The sequence below is a fragment of the Felis catus genome, chromosome B3, assembly GCF_018350175.1.
Source record: "Felis catus isolate Fca126 chromosome B3, F.catus_Fca126_mat1.0, whole genome shotgun sequence".
Lineage (NCBI taxonomy): Eukaryota > Metazoa > Chordata > Mammalia > Carnivora > Felidae > Felis > Felis catus.
In genome coordinates this window covers 82,768,587-82,788,708 of record NC_058373.1, presented here as the reverse complement: position 1 = coordinate 82,788,708, position 20,122 = coordinate 82,768,587, and the positions used below count along the sequence as shown (strand labels likewise).

The 20,122-nt window shown below is 41.0% G+C and overlaps 1 protein-coding gene across 8 annotated transcripts in view; it reads right to left on the bottom strand.

The window, feature by feature from the left end:
* NPAS3 (neuronal PAS domain protein 3) overlaps nt 1–20,122 on the bottom strand; it is an 858,964-nt gene that overhangs the window by 439,727 nt on the left and 399,115 nt on the right. For 5 of the 8 annotated variants that reach the window (XM_045059780.1, XM_023255653.2, XM_023255647.2 and 2 more), the window contains one exon: nt 3,980–4,056. In XM_045059780.1, coding sequence (XP_044915715.1) covers nt 3,980–4,056 — 77 coding nt within the window. Of the gene's footprint in view, nt 1–3,979; nt 4,063–20,122 lie in introns of all 8 variants that reach the window. The other 3 variants (XM_045059781.1, XM_045059782.1, XM_023255651.2) reach the window with 1 other exon arrangement.

The window sequence follows — 20,122 nt, the reverse complement described above, 5'->3', positions numbered from 1 at the left end:
TATCTACAACTAGTTAGGGCTAAAAACCACTTTTCGCTCACTTATATATACTTATAGTATGTAATAGCTGCTAGCAGTGATCTGTATTGCCCAATGTAATATAACATATATGTCTCTCTCTGTGGTTCACCATAATGTGCTAATAGTGAATACAAACATGAACCTTAAAATCTTCCATGTACAAGGTTTGATGTGATTGTTTTAACACCTGTGAGGTGAGTAAAGCAGCATGACTACGGAATATGCAAAAACAATACTGCAATTTTAACTAACAATTATGTAAGCATTATTTACAGAAAGAAAAAACAAACTTAAAACCGTCTGCTAAGGGCATGCAAATAATTAAAGTACTCCATTCATAAATCTGCACCTAAGGGAAAGTCATTCTACTAGTTAATTTTATGAGGTACGAAGATGATATTTGTGACTATTTTGTGTTTCATTAACTCTGATAAGAACACATGAATATTCTATCTGATCTCTAAGTTGGGAAAGTAAAAGTAAATATCACTCATATTTCTTAGTATTAAGGGAATCATGAAGTGGGAATAACAACGCCCTGAGAGCTTCTAAAGCAGGAACCAAATGGGTGCTTAGTCACATATACTATATTCAGGAAAGATCCCACATAATGACCTGAAGTTCTTGACTTTTTTTTTCTTAGCTTGTGCAAGAAGCACAATTCCTAATCTTGACCCCTTGCCCTTCTGCTCCTCATCTGATTAATACAAGTCAAAGAAGAACAAAGTGAACTAAAATGACTTGACTCAGGCCCAGTACATACACTCCACAGTCCTGCGTGTGCAAGGCTGGCATCACCTGAACCCTCAACTCTCCTGCAGAAGATCCCTCTGCCTTAAAAGTCATGCCTGAAACAGCTACAGGTTCACTGGGGCCGTAGTACTGGTCAGAATCATTATGGAAGCTTTCACGGGAATGATGTGAATGGCCACCCCAGAATCGCACAGGGCACAGCCTAGGCGATGGCCTTGCCTCCACCCACCAGTAGTAGACCATTAAAGTGGAAAATAACACTGCAGCAGTTGATTTTATATTGATAAAACACCATTAAGTTAAATGTTCCCCCATCTCAGCAGGAAAGAAGAAAGAAGTCAAACTGTAGAGGACACAACAACATTTTTATATTTTCCATAGAGAAAAATGGCTAATAGGATATATGTAGCAAAAACACACACTGCAGTCCGCAGGATGGGTGAAGCAAAAATTAATGAGTCTATGTTCATCCCTCACCCCCAACTCTCTACACAAAGGAGTCCTTAGCCCACCATCCCATGAAACGTCACTGGGGACACAGGCAGCAGGGAAGCCTGGGCACTTGGTGCAGAGAAATCATAGGCATTTTCTGAGCCCCATTCTGGCATTCTGAACTGACTTCTACGTCACCTTCCAAATGCCACGGTTCCCATGCCTACCTTTTTGACCACATAGGTTTTTATGAGATGTTTGCTAGGGAAGGAAGGGGAGGAAAGAGCAAAGAAAGAATTCATCCCTGTTCTTATGAAGTACTTCACCAGGAAGTCTCCAGACTTCACCAGGAACCCTCCTGAAGGAAAATATGGAAACCATCTTATGCTTGCAGACCCAGTGGGATGTTGTTCAATGTGGTTCTGACAAGGGTCTAGGGGCTCAACAGTCTCCTGCAAGGAGGGAAGAAAACTAAGACAGCTTAGAGAAGGCTTTTCTTGTTACTATGACTTTCCAAGCCCTTCTTACCCACAATTCTAATATTTCATTTAGAAGAATACATACAGCTTTTCCCACTCCTTAAGTACTGGTGTTAGAATCAAATGATATGAAATTCTAGTTTCTATGACAATTTCAAAATTATCTACTGCAACCATGCTTGCGGGCCTGAATTTCTTGAAAGCCTCCCTACCAGGATACTTATGCTTCCCCTTGGAGCCAAAGACTTTGAACATATTCCAAATGTGGACAGCCCTATTTAGTTTTCTTGAATAAAGGTGATTTTTTTCATCCATTTCTCTCTCCCGCACTCTGAAGCCACACGGAATAGCTAATACTTTTTTCACATGACATCTTCAAATAGAGAGGACATTAATATCCCTTTTAAATCATGTCTTTTCCAAACTAAATTTCACTAAACTCTCTGTCCACTCCTCATGTAACATGATTTTCTAGTTCATGCACCAGTCTGGTTATTCTATTCCAAATGACACTCAGTTGTCTATATTTTTCTTAAAGCATGTTGTCTAAGTTGGGTGTGACCAATCCTAAGAGCAAAAGAACTTAGCAGCCTCATTCTAGAACCCTTATTCTCTCAATGATGCCAACTGTTGAACTGACATTTGGGACAACCATTATATATCCTATTTCCATTAAGCTTACATTAAACTCCTAAATTTTGCATTTTATATTAAATTCTTGCAGCTCCCAAGTCACCCTTCCTTAAAGACTTTGGACTCAAATTTCAGAATGAATTGAGAGGATAATAATCTGGGGCTACTGTTTAGACCATTTGTTTCAGTGACTAAGTCTTATGCACTGATTGCTTCAGAATATAAACTGAAGTCATCCTGAATCACATCAGAATCTAACAACGTATACAGCAGGTCTCATACAAAACTTACAAAGGAGATTCTGAACAAAGTATGTACAGGAAAAAAGGAAATAAAAATTTAAAGACATAGGAAGAAATATCCCCTCTGTATCCCTGAAACCAATCTACCACAAAGGAACTGCAAATGTGTGCATGATAGAATAACAAATCCCAAAGTGTACTTCAATAAACATCAGCTATATAGGAACTTAACAGACATTAGCAGAGAAATGTCAGAATAAACAAAAATAAGCCAAGTAAGGATTTTCAGGGCTTAAATGTGCAAATGTAAATTGTGACATCTCAGACCTAAGGAAACATCAAAATTATCTCAAAAGTCTGTTAAAAATCATAAACTTCTGGGCCTCACCCTGAAGATTCTGCTTTAGTAAGAATGTGTCCTTCAAACAAGTATCTCAGTTGATTCTGAAGTTGCCAGCCAATGAGCCAGCTCACAGAACCACTGAGATTTGACCAGGGAGAATCTGATGCTCACAGTTTTCCTGGGTACATACTCTCAGAAACAATATGCTAGATCCAATGAAAAGCATAACTAGTTTTTTCAAATAAGCTGCCTACATAACCCAAACATGTCTGCTTTTCTAATCCTATATAAGAAATGTATCTTACATAGTTTAAAAAAAAAACAATCTTTGGCCATGTCAACATTTATCCTGGTAGCAGAAACACTGTAAAACAATTATCCCTGGATGTGTTGAACTCACGGCAACGTCGTAAGGGGAAATTGTTTTGGAGTAAGTGAGATGCTGAGCTTGGGATGCATCTTATCCAGGACTAAATAACTGTAGTTCTGTCCTCGTAACCCTCGCATTTACTTGTCATGGAATTCATTGGCCAAATCAGTTATTATTATTTGTCTCCTTTTACTTAGAAATGTACCTTAAAATTTCATTCTGAGAAAGCTTATAATTTGGGGAGGCAAACGTGAGGATTGAAAGCGCTTATGAATACAAACTCAAGCAAAGAACAACTGAAATTTGGCAACACATAAAAATGTCACATTACTGTCACAACAAAATTTTGCTCTTCCAAAAACAATATATATAGCTCCAAAGACACACACATATATCCACTTACAAATGCAGCACACACACAATCATTCTGGGAACAGCCAGCTACTATACATTGCACATCAACTGAATAGTGCAATTTATCTCAATTATTACAGCACAAATAATACTTGCCCTCCCTTTCTCATTAATATTCTCTCAAGAGATGGCTTTCTAAAAAGAAAAAAATAAATTCATAAGAATTTCATAATTGCAACATAAAACAATAGTCATATACACAGCTGATATCTAAAAATGTATTTTAAATCAAGACTAAACACATGGATTTTTCTCAGTAAAATATAAGCAAGCTTCTTTCTCTTTTAGTTACCTGCAAAATGTGACTTCCCAAATGTGCTTCAAATACTTCAATGGCCAGTGCACTGGGGCTTCTCCTTCGTTGTGCACCTATAACTTATTAAAAAACAAAGAAGAAAAAGAAAGAGAAAAGAAGAAAAAAAGTTAAGTTGGAGCTCTGAATCGCACCTTTTAATTTCTAATTACATCACTCATCTAGTTACTACACGAAACATCTGAAAGAAACCCAGCCTCGTGTTCATTTCGATTCTGCGTTGCTGAGCAAAAGCAGAGACTAGGCTAAATTTTCAACTCAGAATATTAATTTCTGCAAACACTAACCAACTACATTCAGACTTTTGTTCTTTTAAATTTTCATTTTGGACTGTTTTTCCTACACTGGAGCAAAAACCTGAACGTTTACAACATTCCTTTAAAACAAATGGGTAAACTATTTTTCTTCAAACGTAAGGATTGTCATTTTTAAACCATACGTGTACTGCCTCCCCCACCCCCTGAGCCATCACCCCAGAGACCTAAACTTTTCGTATCATCTAGGCTAGGAAAAAGCAAACAGGAAAATTTTTTCACGTTCTAGGGCAATAATTTTATTACAATTTAATAAGCACAACATGTCGGATAAGAGATTTCGATTAATGGCTGTTTGCGCTAGCGTTAAATGTCTCAGGATGGCTGGATCTCATATTTAGCCAACACTCACATGCAACTATTCCTACAGGACCCACACGAAGCCCAGGCGGACCTTTGCCTCCAGCGTGCCTCACCAGGTCAGTGACCGTTTTCTTATCTGAATACTCCGGTTCCCCTACTAACTTCTCGTCGGTGCTTCCCTTCCTGAATGCCCACCGTGTGTTGTCCGTGGGCACCTGCACTCAAGGAGCCCCCACCAATCCTCAACAAAGGGGAGCTTAATGCAGGATATTTCTCAGATCCAGGATCAAGGGTCTTTCCTTCACTAATATTTTTGCATGAGGTCATGATTTGCTTTCAAATCTGTTCCGGGTATTTTTTCTTTTCTCTTTCTCCTTCTCCTTCTTTTTTTAAATAAGTTCTCAAACACAAAATTCTGCTTTACCATAATTTGTCAAGGATATATTTAGATCTTTCCCTTATTTCCAGCAAGTCAATTTCTCAAGTGTTCTTGCTTTTCTTGACAATGTTATTATGAACCTCTACCTTCCTCAAACCTACACACTATGAATTGAAAAAAAAAAAAAACCCAAATCCCTACCTTCTTACTTCTAAGAACACTTTCAGCTAGTTGACAAGAAAATTCCAGCAAAATGCTGCTGGGATAATTCTGCTTCATTTCAGTTACTAAGTCAGTCAGTTGGATCCATAGCTTAGTAGGGATTATAATATAAATGTACTTATGATTATTGTGCTGTGCAGAAGTAGGCAGTTTACCCCCGCAATTGTGAGTTAGTGTCTGCAGTGTCTGAAAGGCACTTTGAAAATAGCATGGGTGTTAAGTATCATTATGACTGGCAAGAGGAAATAAAAGGGGCATTTTTTTTCAATGGGAAAATTTATAAAATATAATTGAAGAGTGATTATTATCAAAGAATATTCCAGCTGGAAGGGATCTTAGAAATCTCTATTCCAACTTCCTCATTTGCTTCAGAAGCAAAACACACAATAATTTTAAAATAGAAAACTCAGTTTTCTATCCTAACATTAATCTTTGCTATAAGTATAGACTTGGGATTTTTAAAAATTTAATATTCAGATATATTTAAGACACTACTACTGTGTGTGTATGTGCACATTTCTGATTAAATTCCTATTCTAACATGCACATTACTCCCTTCAAAACTCCTTTGGCATTTTTGATAATGCAGCTGTCTTGCTGAATACTGTTTTCAGTTTCTAGAGTGTTAATTGCACATTATGGTAGCTTGGTGTGAATGATCCCACATGAATAAAATCTGCAGTCTTTTTTTTTTTTTTTTAAGATTGTTGGGGGGAGCTTCTGGGAGGCAGGAGGGTTGAAAAACTTCAAAAGTGTCCACTCTCTTTTTGAGGCAGTAATTAGGATCCAGAAAGCTCCTTATTAATAACAGTTCATAATTTATGGGCATCTCAGGACTCCCAATTATCAAGTTCAAAATAAACCACTGCACTTCACAGAAGAAACGGGCTGGTTTGAGAGAACATAGACTGTTCTCCAAAAAGCTGGATTCAGAAGAAGGCCAGGAGAGCAACAGCCACTAACCTACAGAGGACCCTAAAGCTTCACAGAAAATATAAGGAGAGGTTTATTTACTAGGAGGCCCAAGAGGCATGCTCCAGTAACAACAGATGGCAGGCCAACTGCCTCCTGGAATGATAGGAACATTGACTTTAGTGTAGTGCTGCAGGGGTTATTCAAGCCTGGCCACTGATGGCCTCTCTTTTCCTGCCTTTTCTTCACGTAGGGCTCAGGCTCTACTCTCAGTAAATGCTGCCAATGCATAAACAGTACGGAATTTTATTAAAAAAATTATTAGTCAGTCTGGGGATCCCACATGTCTTCATCAGGTCTTCCATCCATGAGCCCTACCTGCATAGTTATTCTTCTTTGTTCCTCAGATCCTCTAGAAACGAAAGGGTGCGTCCCAGTACATGCTAGCATCACACACAAGTATCTTGTAAGTGGTTTCATGCTATTCTATCCCATGGCATTTTTATGGCACTGGAACTTCTCTTGATTTATATGTTTTGCACTTATGCAGGTGATGTGGGGCTGTAATGACAGTTCCTAATTTTACAACCAACATAAATATGTTAAACAGGAGCCCATTATGCCCCCGGTTGAAGCCCAGCTCTGACTCCAACATTACTGGTAACGAATAGATGTTAAATATGCGCTTCTTGTTTTGTATTTTGTAGCCTATCGCATTTGGAGAATGGAGACAATAATCTGGTAACTCAGGAACAATGCAGATGCAGTTATTCTGTCCCTCTACGTTCATCTCATTCTGCTAACAGAGTATCATTCATTAATGCCTAAGAAAAACTAAAGAGGTGTTTCCTCCGTGAGTCCATCATTTTCAGCAAAGTAATACACTGCTTGTGTATGAGGCTCTCTCAGATTTTTGATGTTTGGAAGTTAACAGTTTCTAAAACCATGTGGTTGTCTAGACGCAACGTACACTTATTGATGACTGGGTCACTGTTTCATCTCATTTACAGACATATTTCACTTATTTGTCTCCTCAGATAAAAGACATTACCTTTTGAAATTTAAAGAGCACTAATTAAATTAACTGAACAAAAACACAAAACAACACATTGCTCAACAAATGGAACATGGAACCCTTATCTGTGACTAATGTGTCCCTGACTCACTGACAGTGAAGTGTGAGAATTGTGTTAATTGAACAGCTTATACAAACAGTTGAAAGAAAGAAAAAAAAAACAGCAATACAGTAATTCAACTTCAAATCTGATTCAGCATTTACTGAGTATCAACTTGCTGTTGAAAATCGCTAACTACTGTAAGGTAGCTGGTGTCATAAATCCTTATAAACAGTTCAAAAGAAAATTGTAAGCAATTCAAAACAAACCTAGGCCCAGCACCTAATTATCAACAAACACCGCAACACTCATGTTTTGCCAGGGTTAAAAATAAAGCACCTAGAGTTTTAAGAGACTTTAAATGCAAGAAATATATAGAGCGAGGGATTTTTAAATATCAACCAGAGAAATTCTGATTGTTTCAGGAATCTAAAAAGATACGATGAATCATGAGAACTGTGAATTTGACTTTTTTCTCATTAAAAAATGGAAGACACAGAAGGAAACCACAATCTGAAACATGTACCTGAAAAATTAGTTCTGTCCCTCAACAATGTCAGCAAAAATATTCCAGTATAGACTCTGCCTAGCTCGTGAGGTGGTCTTTGAGAATTAATTCGGTGCAGTAAAAGATGATCCCCCTTTTGGGAAATAGACCACACACCCCCAGTCATATTCCTACCCAGCACTTGTCACCTTCGGGGATACACAATCGCCAGGAAGGCTGAGGATTAGCGCTCAGTGGGAGTTTGACCTATTCAGCCAAAAGGTCAGCTTGCCACAGAAGAACCCATTACAAAACAGAAACAGGACAGCTCAGTGGACACACATAATGAAAGAGGAAAAGTCTAGGGCCCTACTTGCCTTGTGTCCTGCACTGCCCTTTTCCTTCCTAACTCTCCCCAACCCCCATTTCCAGAAAGGGTGGAGCTGCCCCAGCTCCCAGCACCCAGAGTGGTGCTGTCTCACCAGCACAGTTCACAATGGGAAGGTAAACCACAGGCAGGAGAGAGAAGGGGGCTTGTTACTTAAGACATCATTTGAAAAAAGATATGTGAAGAGGAAGATGACATTGTGAGTCAGGGTTTCCAAAGGATGGTTTTATTAGGAAGAAGTGGATATTGGCAAGTAGGAAAGACCACGGCAGAGGCATTTTCACATCCAGCCCCCCTCCATGGGGAGCAGAACGGCAAAATGGATAAATGCAGGTAGTATTTCAAGAACAGAATCACCCACCTAGTAAAAAGGCAAACTTTATGGCTGCCCTCTGAACCCATCCTTCGAGGGGCAAGGCTCTGTTCCCACACTAAGCATGGGGGGTAGGGAGGACGAAAGGGCATGCTTAATGGAATCTCGGACATCACTCCCTGGGCTTTAGCACTTGGGCTGAGCAAAGTCAGGGTCTGGGAAAGAATGAAGTATAGAATGCTTAATGAGTCTTTCCATGGCTACCGAAGAAAAGAAAAGGGATTTCCCTTGAAGAATCTCAATTAGCCTCCCCTCACTGTAGGCCAAGGGAAACCAGGAAGGGTTTTCCCAGGAGCCTAAGAAGTTTACAAGGAGAATGTGTGTGCCTGTGTTTCCCTATCAAAATAACAATTTCTACGTCTTCACTTAATATGGGACCTAATCTTCAATCTGAAACTGGTCCTCACAGCTTTGCCTACTGCCCATATCACAATTTGCATCCTTTCAACCGTGAACCCTCCACTGGTTGTGCATGGCTTAGAAACCAAGGGAATTTCAGGTTGGGAAGGAGAGGGGACACTGGAAAAAGTAGAGCTCAATACCAACTTAACAAATACAGCAGCACTGTCACTGAAACTCTGTTGTCCCCAGCACAATATATGGTGTTTCCACACAATTCATCATGTTAATATCTGAAAAGAAATAATAACGGAGCTTTTTCAATATACTTTCACCAATATTAGTTGTTGTTGTTGTTGTTTTCTTTTTAAAATACAGATGACCAAAATCAAGAGTCGGACACTTAACCAACTGAGCCACCCAGGCGCCCTTGTAATTTTTAAACATCACAAAATACATCTTTATAGTTCATATCCCAGAACCCTATGAACACATTACATTACAAATTGAGACAAAAGAGAGGTATTTAATCCACTAAAATAATTGAAACTCTAAAAAGTCTTATGCCGATTTAAAAATTCTTTGATGCAACACATATTAAAACTTCTCCCACAATTTGAGTATGGACTGAATGCATTAGCCAAAAGCATTTGAGATGATATGACTGTGAAAGTATTAATAAATATAAATACATTGTTTAATTTGGGAAAAAGAAACCATGTCTGCTTTTCTCAAAAAAAGGGGGGGGGGAGGGATACCTATATGGCTTTAACTAGTAAGAACTAAGGGGAAAACATGCAACCTTCAATAAATCTGGTTAGCTTAGGGTTTGTACCTCATGCATTTCTTATCTTCTGAAGAACTACATAGTGGCCATGATTTTGAAAGACTTTTCCTTATGATTTTTGACATCAAAATGGTAAAGTCATCTAAGAGGGAAATAGCACCCAAGCACTGCTGTAATAAGTCTGGACAATGCTTCTGCGCATTTGGTCAGCAACAAGTTACAGGGACTTCTTTCACGCCATTGTTTCCTTTCGAAGACTTTGTCCCCTCTGCCTTCCTTTTCCCTGAAGGAAATCAGAGTTTCTAGCTACCAAAGAAGGCACTTCTCCATCTGTAGCTGGGGAAAAGGAAACATAGCCTTTGTCTGACAATCTGGTAGTTACTACTGGAACTATTATATGTCCCTCATAAGGGCTGCAATAAAGGGTGATTAACATTCTTCATGAGAGAACTGAAACTTCCCGTTGACAATGAAATTCTTAAGGCAAAGGGTTAAGCTGCTGCTTAGAGTGACAGCACCTGAGAGAATGATGAAGCTCTAACATCAGCATCTCTTGGAAAGAAACCTCGGGAAGATGCAGGCGTGATCCACAGTCTGTGTGGGGTACATGCGGGGAATCTTTAAGTGATTCCAGAAGACACAGGCAGAGAAGAGCAGAACATCAGACCGGACAACAGATGAGGAAATGCTTGTTAGAAATCTAACAGGACTTTGCAAAAAAAGGAAGATGGTGTTACTTGATTATTGCCATTTTACTTTCTTCATTGTGTCAAAATAATAATATATGTATAAAAAGAGGGCACTTTTAAAGCACCAAAGTCCTACGGTAACTTAAAAGACATCCAAGACTTTACAGAATGTTTCTTGGCTTCAACAACTTGCTACATGGGCTGCTTTGGGGTGTAAAGTTTAAAGCTAATTTCATCCTCTTTGCACAGCGAAGGGTATGAGCATTTCCTCTTTTCTTTACAAAATAAATAAAGGTAGGAAGGTTATTGATCATGACTGATTCCAGTCTTTCAATTCCCAGCAGAGATATGGAATATGGTGGCTTGCACTCCCTCTCCACCCGGGGAAGCTTAAGGAGTGTGGCAGTTACAAGGTGACTTCAGAATGAAGGATGTAGAATCTTTGAGTGGTGGGAGTCTTGCTTGTTACCTAACATGAACCCAGCCAGAAGAGAGAAACGATTTCTGGCTTCAGGCTACAGCAACAAACACATACTGGCCCTTAACACACGGCAGCTGCTCTTCTAGGTACTAGGCATACAAAGATGATATAAGATGCAATCCACTGCGTGAGGCCATGCTGTGTAATAGAGGCCAAGTGGGCCATACAGACACTGGCTGGGGCTCAGAGCCTGAACAGATGCCTGCTTCCTGACTACGATGGGCAGGCTATAGTTTTGAGTTTCTTCTTTTGTTGTTATTATTGTTTTTGTTCTTATTCAAATTCCCCTGCTTCCAATGACCACTTTCCTCTACAAATCGCCCACTCTTTGTCAGGAAGAAATACTGTGTGTTCTCATGAATTAAGTGCATAGTTTACAAAAAGGACACCAAGTACTCTCTGATCACAGCTCTTAAAGGGAAAAAGAGATCACATCAAATTTGAGATTTCAATGCCAGAGTCACTCTGCAAAATTTAATGCTTATCTTTTAATTGATAGAAATGATCTCCCTCACTAATAAGCTGAAAATATTTTCAGAATTTTCAATTTTTAATGGGGGCTGGATTTGGTTTGCTCCCTCAGTAGGGTCTGGAGAGAAAATGCAAGGCTTATACTTTCATTTTGAAAATGCTCTTAAAATCTTTTCAGTTGAGTGCTACCATATTGTTGTCACCCCTTCTGACCTCAGGGGCTCAAAGACTGTTAGGGACATGATCCTAACCCAACAGGAAGGGGTAGAGATTAGCCATGAATCACTATGATGTAGGTCAGCACTTGATGGTAAAAGGAAGAGGTCCACATCTGTTATCTTGATTTTTTTCCCAAGCCTGATCCCAAAATTTCATGTTATGACATTTGTAACATCTGCTACAAATTCTGAGGTAAGTCAGGCACAACCTTATTACTTCTAGTCTAATGCTCCATTCATCCTTCAGGCTTTCCCAGGCCACTGATATGACAGGGAGTGAAGAAACGCTGGATTGGAAGGAAGCAGCTTGTGTTTCTGTGGGAGGAAGAAGGCAATGTCTCTGGCCCGCTCCCTCTTCTCTTCCTTACGCATCCATTCATGTATTCAATCATATTTGTATTTCCTCCCCTACACGCCCCCCCCCCCTTTTTGTGCCACAAAGCTTGGCAGTGCATTTAGGGACTTTCTTTCTGCCCAAAGTATGGTCAACATAAATAGCTCCATGAGGCACTGGGGTGTTGGCCCAAATGACACAATGTTCTGCTGATAATAGCACCTGCTTGAAAGTCATTCTGATCAATTTCCAAAGCCTAACCGTCTCAGGCTACGGTATTACATTTATTCATCCAGAACTTAGTGAACCCTTAGCAATATGAAAGATATTAACCTCGCTGACCTAGGTGCTGGAGATCTAGGCCAGGCTCCTATTTTCATTTATAGATGCTTTCTTTTTATGTCAGCTGAAGAAAGCTAAAAGCATCCATGGAAAATATGCGTTGAGGCTCTGTTCTGGGCTGGGCACGGTTAGAGAATATTCAAATGAAAAGGTACCACCATCCTGACCCCTCCAGGTGATCAGGGTCTAGTAAGCAGAAAGACACATCAACAAATGAATAACATATAATACATGTGCAACTACCAACTCAACTCGGGATGGGTGCAGGGAAAATGGGGGCAGGAGAGGCCTCAGAAAAGGGGTATAGAGGAACTGGGGTATGGAAGGTGAGGTCACAAGGACAGTGAAATACAGCAGTCAAGACCCTGAGTGCTCATTTTGGCATCATATACTGAAAAAAAAAAAGATTCTGGGATCTACTGGTCATATGTGAAGGACAAATGCATGTTAACGTAGTTATGAATAGCAAGGCGGTAGGCTCATCTTCTTGCCCACTCCAACCTGCTTTCCCCTAAGCGGCAACACCACTGGACTGTCACACTCCTACAGTCACTTGCGAGGCTGGGTACTCACCCCCCCATACCACAGCACTTTCTTGAGGCTCAATACTATTGCTCATAGTCACATGATTACACCAACGAAGACGAAGGTCCACTGAGCTTGGTGTGAAATCCCTGACTTCACACTGCTCCCGAAATATGTAAACACCCGGCTTATGGCAAAGCCCCTGAAGCAAACACCCACCTCACAGGACCCAGAACATCATTGTGTGAGATGACTCAGTCACCAAATGGGCTGTCACATCACCTGGGGAGTTCTGAAAGGGATGACAGTGATTCAGGTCCTTATTGTAGGATGCCTGATTCCTTCCCCAAACGCTGCCTGCCCTCTGCTTGCAGGAAGAGTTCAATGGCAGACGGTTAGGAACAGGGGAAAGGTTTTGGGTTCTGAAGTCAGGCTGGCCGCGTTTTGAATCCTTCATTTATCCCTAATTAGCTGGGTGGTTTTGAACAACTTAGGCCCTGTGGACCCCAACTTCCCGTTCTGTCAGAAGGGTCACTGTTTCATATGTGAGCCATGTGGCAAACCCCTGCCCTGCCTTAATTTTCCTTCTGGAACTTCTTCACCTATTGTCTCCTCCTCCACTGGTCTTTTACCTTCATAGCTCGAGAAACTGTTTTGTGTACTGCTGAAACCCTGACAGAATAGGGCCTGGAACACAGAGCATGCACAGCAAGTAACTGTGAAGAAATGAACGTTCTAGAGCCCAGTGCTGAGCCCAAGGGAGGCGTTCAGGACATATCACCTTTCTCCTCCTTGGTATGAAAAGCAGAGGGTAGGCCAAAGATGGCTGTTCTAAATCTCTATCTTTATTCCAATTTTAACAGGATATCGGGACTACATTTTGCCTAAATATTAGAAATACTTAGGACTTATTATTATTTTTTTAATATCAGGAATATTTTGTTCCTCTGTATGTTGTCCCCGGTGTCTGCCTTTCCTGTGGCATGATATCAAATCTACAGTGTCACCACAAACCCTGTGAGCCAACTGCAATCAGGGCCTCAAACCAGTGCAAACATTTCACACATACTTGGGCAAAGAGCCAGAAATTCACTGAGTGTCAGCAACTGCCCAGTGAATTTTCCTTTGAAGGATTCACTCATGGCCTATTCCAGCGGTAATTGGCATTCATTTTAAGATGCTGAATGCCTCAGACATAACTTGATTAGGTAAATGTACACAGCCACCACCACTGGAAACCCAAATCAGCTCTTACAACCCCACCATCTTCCTTCTGATTTCATATAAACAAAAGCCCACACAATTATCAATGGTAAATGAGCAGGCGCTAGGTCTTGCTTATGTTAGCAGATCAAGGTCTGCATCATCATTGCCATCTGCCTCTTAGGAACCTAGAGCGTCTATGATTTAGGCAGAGTTAGAAACTAAGAAATGTGGGCCCTATTTGGAGTGTACAGATAGTAAACAGGCTGACAAGACTGTCAGACCTACACTGAAGAACACACACAAGCATACGCTTTCACCCTTATCACCACCATGAAACTTAACAAGGAGAAAACCTCTAATGTGAGAACCTGGTATTTAGATTTAAGGCTCAGCTCAAGCCTCTATCAGAGGTGCTTAACGTGCTGCTTTCTTGAGTAACAGAGCCGTTTCAACAAACCCTCTTCCTGAGGTGATACTCAAACACAAAATTGTGTGTATACCATTACAAAAATCCCAGAGAGCCCCAGCAACACATCTACCGACCTCAGGTCAAGAACTCTTCTTTAGACAACAGCCAAGCGTCCACATATATCCTGTACCAGGCTGGCACTAAAGGCGAGTGAACAAATGATTCCTTGAATGAATGAGTAAGTAATCAAATGAATACTTAAATGAATGAATGCAAGAGACCCAGGCAAGAGAGAACACAGAACTCAAGCAGACACTTGTATTCTGTGTGGAACCGCGAGACTGAAAGCCGCAGCCAGTAAGTTGGTTTATTCACAAAAATTGCTTTGTAGAATTATACACAGCTCCTCCCCTTCTAAATGCAGACGGAGGGAGGAAAGGAAAAAGAGATAATGAAGGTTTGCAAATGAAGTGGGTACAACTGTGCAATCAATCAACATTTTCTGAAAAAGAATCTGCATCACTTGCCAAAAATCTGAACTGAATAACTGAACCAGCATTCTGATGAGAATGGACTTTGCCACTAGCCAGTCATTTTTATTTGTCTTCCAGCTGTCTTGATTCTTTTATTCCAGGAAGCTACTGGGCTCTTCAGTTTAGTGGGTTCAGACATGGCAATTTATTTAACCACGGTCAAATGCATACTCCATGTTTATTCTTTTAATAAACCTTTACTGAGCATTGACTCTGTGCCAACTATTATGCCGGTTGGAAAGGATACAATTCAAACCCTCGTCTAAATATTAACTGAGGGCCTACTAAGTGCCAGGCACTCTAGTGACAAGGCATAGAAGAGTGAGCAAATCAGACACACTTGACTACATGGAGCGGACTCTTGGGCGGGGGGGGGGGGGTGAGATAATGACAATACATACTCGTCTAATTATGTAATTAGCATGAAGAAAAAAATAAAGGGAAGAAGGGGAAAAGGTGGAAGGTGGTAGGGATTTCTGGGTAAGACAGAAAAATCAGGAAAGACCTCTCTAACAATATACCAGAGTAGAGATACAGATAAAATAAAGGAATGATATGATGTCCAGGTGAAGGGGGGACAAAGTATAAAGTCCCTGAGATGGGAGACACTTGTCAGGTTCAGGAAATGGCAAGGCATCAGTGCTGTCAAGGAACCTAGATTCTGAGGAGACAAAAATATAAACTGTCATAAAACGATCGTTCTCTTGGAAGATCTCAGGAAAGGGAGCATCTGACTCCAGTGAAATTCAAGGATTTAAGAGAGAAGAGGACACTTCAGATAGAAATGAGTAGAAATTTCCCAGGAATACAAGCCAGGGACTGGTGTGGGTGGGAGGCATGGCTGAGGCAGAGAGAAGGACACACACGATGGCACAAATTGAGCAAGACACGTGAGTTCCCCTGCAGGGAAACAAATGTCACATTTATAGGCCGAGCCACACACAGCCTTACCAACACCGCAAAGGAGTTCATAATTTACACACAGTAACTGGGACGCCTCCTAAGAGTCCGAGGAGAAGAGGGACACGAGCACATGCGAGTGGGCTGGCAACACGGTGGTGCTGCACAGGGTAGAAATGGGTTTGCAGGCAAGATGAAAATGTAGCTACTGCAAAGTCTAGGCAAGAAAGGATGGCAATTTAATCCCGGGAAGGAAGTCAGAAAGATTGCAGCGAGGAGTTCGGTCCTAAAGACATTCAGAAGGTGAGTTTGGGAGAGTTTGCAATTGACTATTAAATGAAAAAGAAGAGTCAGCGTGAAGGCCAGGTGTTTGGGTGGCAAACAGTGTAGATGGTTCAATCATTCAACGGGACATTTAGAAGAGAAGGTGCTAAGAAGATGGGGCGTTGAACTGGGTGGCTTGAGGACAGGCCCAGTGAGAGGGGAGGCCTGGCAGACCCAAGGCTTCACGGAGAGGCATGGCAGAGGTGAGGACAAGAATGCAGGCCATCGGGGTACAGTAGGCGGAGAAGCCACAGAAGGGCAGAATAAGGCAGAGCTGGGGGCCGGCCTGGGGAACAACTGCATTCATAGAGAGGAAGGGGAGTCAGCAAAGAGCCTGAGAATGAACCATCAGAGGGGCAGAAGGTGGATAAAGAGGTGACAGTGTCCTACCTACAAAGAAGAAGAGCCAGAACATTTAAAGGAATGACTCTTCAGCTACGTCAAATGCAATGATGACCTTGGGTGGAGGCGCTGCCATCCACTGAGCAGTAAATGAGAGGTGACAACCATGAGTTACACACTTTAAATTCGTTTTTTAGAAATCTGTAAGTGAAGGGAAGGAGAGTAAGGGCAAAAGGACGGGCAAAGAGTACAAGTGAGAGAACACCCAGGATGAAAAACCTTTCTTATAAATGTTTATTTACGAGAGAGAGAGAGAGAGAGAGAGAGAGAGAGAGAGAGAGAGAGAGAATGCGCGTGCAAGCACGTGAGTGGGGCAGAGAGAGAGGGAGACAGAGAATCCAAAATGGGCTCTGCTCAGATAGCAGAGGGCTCCCCGCAGGGCTCGAACTCACGAACCTTGAGATCATGACCTGAGCCAAAGTCAGACACTTAACCAACTGAGCCACCCAGCCACCCCAAAAACTTTTTAAATAAGTGATCTGAGAAAGTTTACACCCTGAGAAGAAGCAACAAGCTACAGGCCCAAGATATAGAAGATGGACAACCTCAGAGAAGCTATAGAACTATCCAGAGTTTAGGTTAGGCTGAGAAATAGGTAACACATAACTTAAAAAAATCATTTTTCTATAACCAGAATCTACAAAAATGATGCTCGGTGAAGAGGTGCCTCATCCAGCCAACAGGATCTCAGCTTCAGATCAAGTGCTTCTGGATGATGGTCAAACAACATAGTCACCTATGATTTGCATTCATAAGTGTATCTCTGTAGGGAAATACATCTAAATACATCTAAACCAAGGCATCATTGTCCCCCTGAAACCGTCCTTTTCCCCTGTATGGTCTGGAGTCTCCATTCTGCTGCTTTTCAGGCTCATCGTTTCAGACCAGTCTTACTCTTCCTTCTCTCCACCGTGTAAGTTGGGAAATCAAGCATTCTTTCCTAAGATCCAGGTCTCCACCGCTAGAGTGACTTTCCTTCCTAATTTCATGAAAACATGAAACTCTCTCTATGGGCTTACAGAGATGCCAATGTGCTATAGAAAGGGCAACTTTAAGGCCTTCCCCTCACCTCACACTACCAACACTGTCCTTCATTTCACTCATCAAAGAGGATGCTCTTTCTTGGTCCACTTGGTTACCAGTCTCTCTTTCCTTGTATCTCTCACGATGCCAGATGCCTTTTAAAATGTTGTAAATGGAGAAGTTACCTGGAGCTGTTTTTGGAGTCTCTATAACTCTTCGATCACAAGAGCAGTAAATAATTCTTCCTTGCAGCCAAGATCTGTCAAATACCTATAGGCAACTATTGCAACAGATTATTAATATACCTAGGTGTGACCTAGAAGAATATTAAGTAATCAGAGAAAACAAAAGTGTCTTTTATTTGTTGGGAAAACAATTGAAAGGGCCAAGAAGGACCTCATATTCCTTCCGCATTATTGAGTGAGTTTTGATTAAGCCAGTAAAGAAAGAAACCAAGAAGTGCTCTGTGTAGGAGAGAACAAAGCCTTGTTTCTCAAGAATTATGTCTTACAGAAAACAACTAGATGGCAAGGGAGAAAGACCATGTCTCCTGGAATTTCAAAAATATTGTTGAAACAAACGTCACCCTCAGCACTCAGCAGAAAATAGAAAACGTCCATTTGGCTCTTTGAACTCACTCCTCTTAGCTTCTCTCTCTTCTTCCCTTTGAACACAGCTCACTTTGGGGCTTCCAGAATGTGACAAGGATGATGCAGTTGCTTATTTTCTGGGCCCACTTCACTTTGATTAGTGTCATTGCTACCATTTCCTCTTCTGTCTTCATAAATGAACCCATGGTTGAGAGAGTAAGCTCCATGTATTGTCTTCAGAAGTGTATTTACCTCATTTACTGATGTTACTCTTTTAGAAGGAACCTCTTCCATAGGTAGCATCTCACCATGGGTCTAGCTCTGGCCTCTGTAATACTCATCAAAGGGTCTTCATGTCTTTATTCATCTGAGTATTTACAAGTACTTAAAAAGATGGACAGAGAGTTATGGTTTAGTAGAAAGAGCATAAATGTTTGGGACAAAGGCCTTACTTTTAGTCTCAGCTATATCATTTACCACACGGCGAATAAGTGTAAAACACGTGACATCCGGGCCTTGGTTTCCCCATCTGTAGAATGAGGTAACAATTCCTTGTCCAAAGAGTTGTGGAAAGGGCTCAATATCAGTATTTGTGACCATTTTCTAGCATAGTCAACAGTAAGGAGTAAATAAATCTTAATGCAATCTGGGCTTTTAAAATCTCTCTGCAGCAAAATAAAAATGGGTGCTGGTTCAATGGAGTACTACAGGGCAATGAAAAAGAACAAAATATGGCCCTTTGTAGCAACGTGGATGGAACTGGAGAGTGTGATGCTAAGTGAAATAAGCCATACAGAGAAAGACAGATACCATATGTTTTCACTCTTATGTGGATCCTGAGAAACTTAACAGAAACCCATGGGGGAGGGGAAGAAAAAAAAAAAAGAGGTTAGAGTGGAAGAAAGCCAAAGCATAAGAGACTCTTAAAAACTGAGAACAAACCGAGGGTTGATGGGGGTGGAAGGGAGGGGAGGGTGGGTGATGGGTATTGAGGAGGGCACCTTTTGGAATGAGCACTGGGTGTTGTATGGAAACCATTTTGACAATAAATTTCATATATTGAGAAAGAAATGGGTGCTGGTAAAATGCTTTTGATGAAGAAGATTAAAGAGGCGATATTATATAAATAGAACTTATCTGTTACCTCCTAGGTTGTGTGTGACCTTGAGTCGGGTAGCAAAATGTCGGAGAAATATGGTTACCAAAAAGATGAACGTAACACTAGCCATTCCAGAATGTTGGTTAAGGATTAAATGAGATGATGTGTGTGAAGTGCCTCGCACAGTATTGGACACAGTTGAGGTAGTAATAAACTGTTAGCTCCCTTTCCTTTATCAAAGATGTGTAGTCTAGAAATCACATGAAAATCAAAAAGCCAGAAACAAAAACCTCTGCATCTCTGGCTAAATAAATCACATGTTGTGGCTTTGTTCACAAACAGGAGTGATGAAAACAGTTACTGGAGATAGAACGTTTTGGCATACATGAAAATCCTCAAGACTGTCGCTGAACTTTAGTGCCATAATGTCTATTTTTAGCATAATAAACTTTTATAAAAGTCAACACGCCTGTGGGGCGCTTGAATGGTTCAGTCAGTTAAGTGTCCGACTTTGGCTCAGGTCATGATCTCATCGTTCCTGAGTTCCAGCCCCGCATCGGGCTCTGTGCTGACAGCTCAGAGCCTGGAGCTTGCTTCAGATTCTGTGTCTCCCTCTCTTTCTGCCCCTCTTCCACTTGTGCTCTCTCAAAAATGAATAAATGTTAAAAAAAAAAAGTTGAAAAGTAAATGGAAAAGGTGATGTGCTCGCGTGGGGCGTTCGAATACCGATGTGCACGTACCTGTAGAAGCAGGTGTGTATGCGGCCATATATATACTTAAAAAATTTATATGCCTATTCTCAACTTCTTAACAAACGTATCCAAGGTAGGTACTGGGAAACTTGATTAAATTACGGCTCTTAATGCAGAGACACGTGCGCTCAAGCACTGCCTGCTGCAACAATGGTAGCAGCATAAAGGTTATCTTCCATTTTTTTTGCCAGGAGGGAGAAACAGT